The sequence below is a fragment of the Accipiter gentilis genome, chromosome 28 (assembly GCF_929443795.1).
Source record: "Accipiter gentilis chromosome 28, bAccGen1.1, whole genome shotgun sequence".
Taxonomy (NCBI): domain Eukaryota; kingdom Metazoa; phylum Chordata; class Aves; order Accipitriformes; family Accipitridae; genus Astur; species Astur gentilis.
The window spans coordinates 12,369,802-12,380,657 of NC_064907.1; the positions used below are offsets into that span (position 1 = coordinate 12,369,802).

At 41.2% G+C, this 10,856-nt stretch overlaps 1 protein-coding gene across 6 annotated transcripts in view; it reads right to left on the minus strand.

Moving 5' to 3' along the window:
* The window catches only part of TSNAX (translin associated factor X), a 33,599-nt gene extending 24,089 nt beyond the window's left edge, over positions 1 to 9,510 (minus strand). For 5 of the 6 annotated variants that reach the window (XM_049831374.1, XM_049831377.1, XM_049831375.1 and 2 more), the window contains exons 1-4: positions 9,347 to 9,422; positions 7,687 to 7,794; positions 4,567 to 4,681; positions 2,781 to 2,911 (exon numbers count right to left, since the gene is read on the minus strand). In XM_049831374.1, coding sequence (XP_049687331.1) covers positions 2,781 to 2,911; positions 4,567 to 4,681; positions 7,687 to 7,794; positions 9,347 to 9,386 — 394 coding nt within the window. In that variant the 5' untranslated portion in view covers positions 9,387 to 9,422. The other variant, XM_049831378.1, reaches the window with a different exon arrangement.
* Positions 9,511 to 10,856: the final 1,346 nt, after the last annotated feature.

Here is a 10,856-nt window from a genome sequence, read left to right on the forward strand (position 1 = left end):
CCACAATTTAAGAAGGATGTCAAGGTCCTTGAATGCATCCAGAGGAGGGCAACAAAGCTCGTGATGGGGCTGGAAGGCATGTCCTATGAGGAGGGCTAAGGACTTTGGGCTTGTCTAGTTTGGAGAAAAGGAGGCTGAGGGGTGACCTCATGGCTCTCTACAGCTTCCTGAGAAGGGGATGTGAAGAGGGAGGTGCTGAGCTCTTCTCTCTGGGATCCAGCGATAGGATGCATGGGAATGGTTCAAAGCTGCGCCAGGGGAGGTTCAGACTGAACATTAGGAAGCATTTCTTTACCAAGAGGGTAGTCAAACACTGGAACAGGCTTCCTAGGGAGGTGGTCGATGCCCCAAGCCTGTCAGCGTTCAAGAGGCATTTGGACAATGCTCTTAACAACATGCTTTAAACTTTTGGTCAGCCCTGAAGTGGTCAGGCAATTGGACTCAGATGATCGTGTACATCCTTCCAATTGAAATATTCTATGCTATTCTAAAAGCTTTGCAGCTGTGGACACATTTGAGTCATCGTACACAAGCAGCAGGCCTCTAACTTCCTCTCCTAGAGGTCTAATTTGCCCTGCTCTACAATGAACAAATACATCTTAGTCATTTTAGGAGGCTGAGATTTAAAACACTGGGGAAAAGTTTTAGAAATGCTGACTTGTTTCTGATAGCATATTTTCAGTTGTTTTCTAAAGAGTTTATTCAGGTACATTTTGATATTAACAGATATCTTTATGCAAGTCAGAAATTGATTATGCAGGAGAATCAACATAGCTGACTGTGTATGAGTATTTACCAAATATACAAAGCAAACCTGAAATGAATTTTTTTCATTAATTTCTTTATTTTCAGGTTGCTATGGCTAGCTTAAGTTTATATATCTTTCATATAAAAAAATCTAACTTTTCAGGTTGGAAAACATGTATTTTTAAAAAACCGAAACCAGTAATTTTTTTTTTACTCAGAGGAGCGAATCTGGAAGTAGAAACCTAGCATCAGGTTTGCTCACTTGCTTTGTAAGACATGGATACACACAGAACTTACCACATGATAAGTTTCCATATGTCTGCTATGTAGGTGTACTCTATTACGTCTGAGGTGAATGCAAGCTAATTCCAGGCAAGCTGCCCCTCAGTAAAAATAGAGGTAGGTATGCCTCTTTAAATTTAGCCACACAAAGCCAGATACTAAGAAAATAGAGACAAATCAGGTGAAGCGGCTGATGCAGGTTAACTGGTTACCCCATAATAATTTTACTCACATGGCAAGGCTGATAGCTTTTATCATGAGTTCTCCAAAATTGATGAGGTAGCAGACCTCAAATGCTGTTGTTCTATAGAGAGCATTCTATGACTTACACAGGACTACAAACTTCAGGGGTTATTCAGACAAGGTTTACAAGTCTCAATGAAGCTTTCATAAATCTTTGTTCATAAAACTGAATGCAAGGGTTTTCAGCTTTTTTAAGCAGTAGTTAAAATGTAGTTAAACACATTTTCAGCATGTAAAGATACTCTGACTAGTATTGTTCACAGTTAGAGGTCATCTGTAGTGTCAGAGTTTTGAATTATCTCTTTCTTTTCATTGCCTCATTACAGTATGAAGCTATGAATAGCAGCAAGACACACACAGATTAATTGGCTCTTTAAGAATAACTACTTATATTTAATTGGAACAACCCAATGCACCACAGGTAAGAGGACTGTGGAATTGAATTAGAGCCACTGAAGATTAGCGAGGCAAGCTCATTCCGGTTCAAAAGTGCCAAACTGAGCTTTCACTGAAGAGCTGGCTCATTCTTAACAAACTTAAGTTTGTGCAAGACATAAGTACAAGTTAACCTGTGCACTGTTTGTCTTGTAAAGTACATTGATGTATTTGGTGCTGATTTATGAAATCAATCCTATGGATATTTTTAAACAATTGAGTCATTCAGGGCAAAACTTCAGCTCTCCTCAGCTGATGAAGTCTTACCTGAACAAGGAAAGATATACGGGATTACAGGGTTCCAATGTGTTTTAAAACAAGATTGATAAACACGAGACACTTTTATGCCATGACCAAGATGTCAAAGAAGCAGTTACATATTTTACTCATGTGTTGCCACAAACAAGGTGTAACAATTTTAGGTAAGATTCAGATTGTCAGCAAAGATTCAGCAAAGAAATACAATTTGACAGCAAGAGTCATGAAAGCACTGGGACTTAGTATCTCTAAAGACTGCTATTTACAGAGAGGAGCAGAAAAAGATGCAATTGAAACAGATATAAACGCTAATTTAATGCTTGTAACACAGAGACAGAAGCACATTCTGAGTCTTTGGAAGAACAAAAATGCTAATCTAAGGGTTTTAATTTATTAACTTTATCAACTCAAAATGGGATCATTTCACAAGACAGTCGCTCCCTCTCTCCTCCCAGAAATTATAACCCTTCAGGTGGCGTAAATGAGTGTGTTGCACATACTCCTCTCAGTCACAGAAGATGAGCCAGTACATTTGTTAGAACTACTCCCAACTTCAGTTTAGGTCAGGGTCCAAATTCTTCCAGTTGTAAATTTAAATCTTTGTTTAACTGCAATGATAAGAATACTGTAGGGCAATAGCCCCTCTAATACCAGAGCTAACTTTGCCAACAACAAAGATTAATCTGAGTCCTAATTTATAACAATAGAAATATGACAAAATTCAGACCTGCAGCATGAAGAGGAACCACTGCTACATAAAGACAAACTGAGCTTAGTGCAAAACAGCATACTTGCCCTATTTTAAAATAATTTACCTGGAGATATAGCTCTGTGGAACTGATACATGTCTTCTCCAATCAGTTCTTGTGCAACCTGCTTAATCTTCCGTCGGACAGCATCTAGCTTGACTTCAGATTCATTTAGTATTTCTTCCCCATTGGGAGCACTGCAATCATAAAACAGAAACTGAAAGAGCAGCTTTCAGAACATGAGCAAACAATTTGAAAAACATTACACATTTTCTTTTACTAACCTATATATTTTCAATGGCTTCAGGAAAGAGCAAAGCTGATATTGAAATGAGAAACAGTTTAACTTTCATTGACACCTACTGTAGATTCTGTAGATTCTTACCATGAAAATAATCAACTGGCCAAACACAGTTCTGGTAGCATGATGTTTATGCCAGACTAGAATTTTAATTATTGCTTAAGTAAGAACAATGAGAAACACATGCAAATGCTTCAAAAAAAAGTATTCTGGAAAACTAGCAGTATTTGCAGAAGTCCTTCAACTTCTTAAAAAAAAAAAAAAATCAATATTTTGCAATACATTACAGTATTGCAAAATACAATACATGATCTACTTCTATGTGGGATATTTTTTTTTTTAGGAAGTAATTACACTATTCAGGAACAGCTGAAATACCTGATTCACAACCACAATATATACTTGGCATTTAAAGTTTAGTTTATCTAGTTTCCTTCAAACTTCCCCCTCCCCCACTCCCAAATAATCTATATGCTGTATTAGTTTACAGTCTATTTAAGGAAATACTGATAGGCTAGTCTTGAGAAAACATTTAAAAGCAAACAGATTTCTGAAAGTAAAGCCACAATAATAGTGAAAAAGCAAAGGAGAAGGAAATAAAAATACAGCATGGAAAGTTTCCACTCTCACAAAAACAGGAATGTCTTACAAAACAGGAATCTAAAATTCGGAGTAAAGAGGAGTTTTTTGTTGTTCTTTCCTCTACCAGTTCCCGGCTATCTAGCCCCTGCAGTGGGAGTAGCTATTTACAGTCAAGGCTGTAGCGGTTACTAGAATTATCACAATGCCCCTCTGCAGAAGATGACCAAGTTAAAAAGAGCAACTTCATAATCCCTATTTATAACTGTTACTGAGGTAACTATAAATAGATACTACTACAGCAGAAATGCATTGATAAGTAACAAAAAATAAATTAAATTAAAAATAAAAAGAAAAGAGAGCTCTTATAACCATAACACGCAAGACCACTGTTTGACACATACAGTAGACATTTTAGACAACAGGTTATGCAAAGCTTCAAATTTTCCCATTATTCTTCTAGTTCAACTGTGGCTTCCAAAGATTGCTTGAAGGCTCATAAGAACACAAAACACGTAGAAGCTCAAAACTTCACACAAAAGCCTCTTAGGTTGCAGTATGCACTGAAGTAAACAGAACCCAGGCCATCTCCTCTTTGCATTGATGACCTAGGGTGGGGCTGTAAAAAACAAAATGGTGAAGTAACTGCAGAGGCAACTAACCTGAAGGAAGGGTGCATGCTCTTCTCTCCCAGCTTGCTGAAAGCTGGAAAACTCTCATCTGCTGTTATACTCTACTACTCTGATCCTGTTTAATACATCAGCAAAACCAACTGAGAAACCTGAACCAGCACCTTTTAATTCTCTAACTCGAGTGTGCATTCATTAGCTCACATCCACCCTAAAGGATGTTTATGCAAAGTTAATTAAATTCCTCTCAACAGAACATTGCAGCTATTAATGACAAACACAGGGAACACTGCAAGGCAGCTTCTAGGTTTCTATGAACACTTCCATGCTCAATGTGACTCACCTGGTAAACCTGTGGAGCAGAAATATTGTTCTTTTGCTTTCGATAGTTATATCACGACTGAGCTTCACAAGCCGTTCATATTTATCATGCCTGGTGTCAAGCTCCAGCTGAAACGCTGCAGAGTCAATCATTACAATAACAAGCATGGTTATCACATGTACAGAGCATAGGGGAAGAGCAGAGAGCCTGTGCTACAGTAACTGCTCATGGGCCCCAGCCCCACCAGCCTTTTCCCTGGGGTGCCTTTTCCCAAGGTGGGCCCTGCATGGGGCACAGCTGCGGAGGCCACCACTGCCTAGCACCCGCCAGAGCTGCAAAATTCATCATTAATACCACATTTGTTTATTAAGTCAGGTTTAAATATAGATCAATGCTGATGATGCTTTAAGGCAGTCCAAACAATTTTAAGGTAAAATACATGTTTTAACTAGTAAAATCTATTCTGCAATACTGCTGTTCAGGAAGCTGACTTATAATTTCACCCAAATTCAGCAAGATAAATTAAAAAATAAAACCCTACAATCATTAGTAAGCAAGATTCACCAGTCTCTAAAACAAAACAAACAAAATTGACTAAGGCACATATACTGTTAAAAATGCAACATTTAGCAAAAAGAACGGTGGCATTTCACAGCCCAACTAGACTTGGCCGAAAGTCAAGTATTTTAATATCCCTAAGAACTAGAAGTACTAAAGCAAAGTGTGATCAATTACTTAAAATAAGATTTCTGACTTACTGATGTAAATTGTCTTTGTTTAACTACAATGGACACAAAGAAGAGAGGATGTGTATCCGGTTATCACAGTCAAACATTATGAATGTTTCACAGATACCATTAACATTTTATAGACCATTATTCCACTAATTAAACCATTAATAGGTACTTATAAGAAATCTAACACATTTCCTGCATAACTGTCTGAGGTGTTAAAGTGTCTGTGTGAGAAGATGGTGAAAATAAGCTGAGAGGTTACAGTTTTAAAGGGTCTGAGAAGTGAATATCCTTTAGAAAAGCATAGCAGAAAGGTCAGATGAAGCTACAAAAATAACTGTATTTCTCAACACCTTGATAAAAACTTGGATGCTCCTATTTTGTTCTGTTTTCCCCAATCTTCTTCTGAAATTCTAAGATAAGTCACAAATGCTCCTACTCATATTTTAAATCTTTCATATGTCTGATCGGTGTGTCTCTTCCAAATTTTGAGAGTCAAGTCCACCCACCACTGAATTTTCATCAAGAAGAAATTTTCCCTCAGATCATAGCAACAGGAATTTGAGGGAGGGTAACTGGTATCTTCCTTCGTAGGATGCCATATATGACATTTCCAATGACCATTCACAAATTACATCTATCAGGAAATTCACTATTCTGAAGATATTAGCAATGCCCCAAATCTCCTCTGGACGGTTGTGGCTTTTAGACTTTTATGTTAGAATTTAGACCTGTTAGGGACTACTAAGAAGTGTTTTGGGACCTGAAGTAAAACATGGACAAATACAGTAATCTTTAGCCTAGAACAACGCAAGAAAACCTACTGTACTGTTGCCTAAAAATTGTAAAGTATTAGAACTCAAGGGATTCTCCAGGCTAACGCATCAAGACCACACAGCCATTTCCTCCACACATTCCACGTTAATGTCCAATCTATCACTGAAAGCAAAGACTCAAACTATTGATTTTGGTGGTGTAGAATCAGACCATTAATAATGGCACTTAATAAATCTCAACCTTACAAACCAAGATACTATCCACTCTCTGTATCACTGAGCTGTCATATTTCAAATGTATTAAGCAAAAAAAGGTGTAACCGAATACTCCTTGGTTTTTGATTAATTATTATTATAGAAGACAATTTCTCATTAATTTTTTAGAAATCTTTGGTGCCAACCAGATAACGATGTCAATTCAAGTACAATATTCTTCCAAAGAGATGAAAAAGATCAAAATGTGTATAGCCATTTAATTTCACACATTAAGTTTTTTGGATACAGGCAACATACATAGAAACAGTGCACCACTCCGTTTCACCTTACACAGCTTGCTCAGTTATAAGCCACCCGGAGCACACCTTTTCTTAATGCTTGTGTCTGACATGGGAGACAAAGACCACCAGTGACTCCGTCTGGGGCTTATAAGCACTAGTGCAGCACAAAGAGGGGATCTTTAATAAACCATGTCACTTACATCCCTTCTGAAATTAACCAAACGCTGCTGACTGGATCTCACAGGAAAGGAGGGAAACAAGTGTTGTTTTGAATTTGAATTAATGGCAACCTTATGATAAACTGATATGCTTAAGGGTGAAAAATTAAAGTTGAAAGTACAGCTGCACTGCTCCTGTCACAGCTTCTCATTTCTGAAGCTCAACTTTGCCTTTTTAGGGCTTGTCTAATGAAAAAGTTCAACTAGATTTACTGAAGTTTAAATCTGGTTTTGTGCAAAATCCTATACAAACAATTTGGTTGGAGAGAAGTTTACGCTTGCTTATTTAAAGAAACAAAAATATAAGCTAATTTTAAAAAAGCACTGAAACTGAAATAAGCATCTACATACAGGCCTATATTAGTTAGCTAAACTCTTATTTTTAAAAAGTGCATGTATAAGCAGCTACCAACTCACAAATCAATGCATCCAGATTTACACTGAAATAGCTTAGTCATCTATGCACCATAGCTAAGGTCAACAGCTAAGAGCCTTCTCACGTCTCCCCAAAGGTAGCCATCTCTTCCTCTTATCCCCATGGCTCAGATTCTGCATTACACCTCTGCAGATCTTGTCGTTTTCTGCCACCAAAGGGCTTGCTCACCTTTTGTCTGGCTGAACGCTTAGGCAAATTAGCATCAGGTTCAGCACAAGCAGGGTGGGGATGGAAAACAGCAGGTAGGATGAAAAAGGAAGCAAGTCATGAGTCAGGTGGAGCTATGTGAAATCCCACTCTTAGGACTTTATGGCACAGAAAGCAAAACACCAAGCTCTAATTGTATGAAGCATGAGTCCAACTAGTTTCAAGTTTCTCCCCCAGAGAAAGCTGGTTTAGTCCATCACTAAATACTAGTAATTTCCTAGCAATTTCTACACTACACGTTTTTATAATCTGGCTTTCCAAATGCTTACTTACATTTAAAAGACGTCATCAAAGCTGAAGATGGATTAACATTCTCTTTTTCCTCTCTTCTTTGACCATGTGAAAAATTGTCATGCTTCCGTTTTCTGAATCCACCCGATCCTATTAATAGAAGATACACATGAAAAAAATAAATTTCAAAATGAAGTAGTTTTGCCAGATCACGAGCAGCGTCAGAATGCTGCCTTCAGGACATTCTTGACTGTAGCCATATTTTACAGGATAGAGTAAGGTAACTGGATGAACCTTATTACCAGCTGACATCATGTTAGCATGCCACTTTTTCCACCATATTCCTAGTGAAAATTAGAAAAAAATCCTAGAAAAAAATTTCAGTGGATGAGTGTAGTAGGAACCTAAGTCTTTTTTTTTTCTTGTAAGGTCTTCACACCCTTTTATGTTTCCTTTCTGTAAGGGAATGGCTGCATGGAAATTCTTGTGTGAGCAATGGCCTACAGGATTAGACCTTCTTCCCCCCATCTTTTTTTTTTAATTATTTTAAATATTCAGCTTGACAGGAGTCATTAAAACTACAAGTTTTTCATTACTGTAATTATTTGTCATGGGTCTTCAGTAATCAGAAAAAGCAGCAAGCCATAATTTAAGCAGACTACCATTACCCCGGTATGCAGATTTAGCTCCTGCAGCGTAGCATCTTAGGTCCCTGCACTCTGCCCATTAACCAGTTTCTTTTTTCACCTAATATAGCTGTTCCCTTCAACTGGCCTTATATGTCTCTTCCTTAGCCTCACTTTTCAAACCCTCACCCAGAACTCATCTCTCTTGGACTGTGTTTTACTACTGATTTACACTTTATACTGTTTCTTCCTTTTGTCCTTCCTTCACCTAGGACTGACTCATTGTCATTCATGTTTTAACCATTCCTCCCTCTCACTACCTCCCTTTTGTGACAGCTGTACATTTTGTGTTCCTAAGAGAGGCCAAAATTTGGCACACTCTTACATACAAGCATACGTTTTTGAATATGTGGAGTTCTCTCAATTTCCTTCAAAGAAGAACAATAGGAAGCTACTTAAAAGTTACAGAAGAACACTGGATTTTTAAATGTTTCCGTTTAATTGTTTATTATCCCAAACCAAAACCAGAAGTGGGCGTAGTTACTTTCTAAAAGAGGAAACTGAAAATCACATTTTTTTCTTCTTTTCTGTTAGGACACGAGTTCAGGGTTTTGCTTTTCCCGTAGCAGCTGAAAACATTACAAGCACAACCCCTGAAATAGTGCAGAGAATTAAACTCTCTACAATATTCCAAAAGTTGGGAACACTATAATGACCTACCGGAAAAAACAGGCCCTTCTGAAGAAGGGGGGGGGGGGGGGGGGAGGTGGGGTAGAGAGAGAATTATAGAGAGAAGAGTTTCCACTGAATAACCAACAATTCGAATCTCATAAGACCACAGACTGCAATAACAGTAACTTAGCCTTAATTTTAAATAAAAGTACAAAAGCCAGCTTCCTTGTCGTAGAGCCTATTTTCTGGCTGAAGGGAGGTCTGCGTGACAGCTTAGGCTAAACCCACCGACCCACAGGCCTCGAACCAAGCGCTGCGTTATTGAAAGTTGAGTTTTACCCCTACAAGCCCTTTACAGGCCTAACCCACACCCAGCATTTGGCTGCAGCAGCTCCTTTTTTTACCACCAAGGATGAAGATTTCTAAAACTACATTCACAGACATATCTGTAAAGCCCAGAAGAGAGGAGGTACGCGCCCCGCCGCCGTCACCATCACCTTCCTTGCCGCTCATCTCGGTGCCGCCGCCGAGCCAGGCCGCGTCCCCCCGGCAACCCGCTTCCGAGGCCCCCTCGCCCCCGCCCCAACGGCGCCGCGGCACGGCGACCGCGCCGGTGCCTGACGGCAAGAAGCCACACAGGCGGAGGGCGCCGGCTCGTCGCCCGCGGCGTGGGAGGCGGGGTGCGGAGCTGTGCCGGCGCGGAGGGTGATATCGGGCCTCGCTCCAGCCAAATCGGGGGAGGGAGGAGGGCGGATCAGAGCTTTCGAGCAGGCAGCTCCCAGGGCAGCTAGGCTGCGATCCCGCCGCGGGGGCCTCCCGCGCCCGAGGCACGACGGGACTTGTAGTGCTGGGGAGGGGATGGCGGCGTTGTCAGGCTGGGGCCGGCTGGCAGGGCTGCGGCCGGCGGGGAGGCCCCGGTGTTACCGGCCCGCCGTCCCCGCTGACAGCCGGCGTGTCCCGCCACCGCCGTCTCCGACCAGCTGAGCGGGGGGCGTTGGTCCCATCGACTTTCATCAGCCTGGACCCGCAGAATGTGGCTGTCATGTCGCCTTCCCCTCACCCCCCTCCCTTCCCTCTCAGGCCCTCTCCCCACTCTCGGTCTTCTTACTGCCCTTTTCTTCCCTGGCGTATCAGGGCCACGGTGCTTTCCTTCCACACGAGGTGAATTGGAGCACGTCAACAGCCCAGCATAGCCAGTGCCCAGTGGGGAGAGGACCCCCAGCACCCAGCCACGAGGTGTACTGGGTGAAGGAGGCCAAAGAGGATGCTAAGTGACAGTGGGACGGGACCTGGAAACTGGAGACGCTAACTGTACACCGAAAAGATCTGATAGTGAAGCCACCTGATACCTGGAAAAGAAATCCAAGAAGCAGCAGACGTAGCTGGCAGGTGCTGCCACAGGGGGGGCAGTGGCCACAGCAGGAGAAGAGAGGTCCCTGGCCTGCAGGGAGGGAGAGAGGGGCATAAGGGGACTGTGGTTTGCTAATCTGACCTGGTTTGGGACCGCTAATTCCCGAACCCCGGTTATTTGCATCCTATGTTTTGTCAGGCTCGGTAAAAATAGTGTTTCCTCTGCTAGGGGTTTAGTGTGAGTGTGCATAGGAGACATCACAGGATTGAGCAGAAGGGAGACCAATGCACACAGTAAATATCTCCCTGCACAGAGGGCACTTGATACTTCAGTTCTTACGGCTCTGGGCTACAAAAAGTCTGCTTGCTCCACTGGATTGTTGATGCTTTTCTTTCCTATACATGCATCCTGATGTGTTCCCCCAACATGTTTAAAAAAGGGATGGGTCTTGCAAATCCCAAAACCAAAAGGCTTGTGAATCATCAGTCTTGTTGCTCTGCCGCTAGATTTCGTTTCTTGTCACAGCTGTTGCCTGTTTTAGTAGCTGGATTCCCAAGGAAACA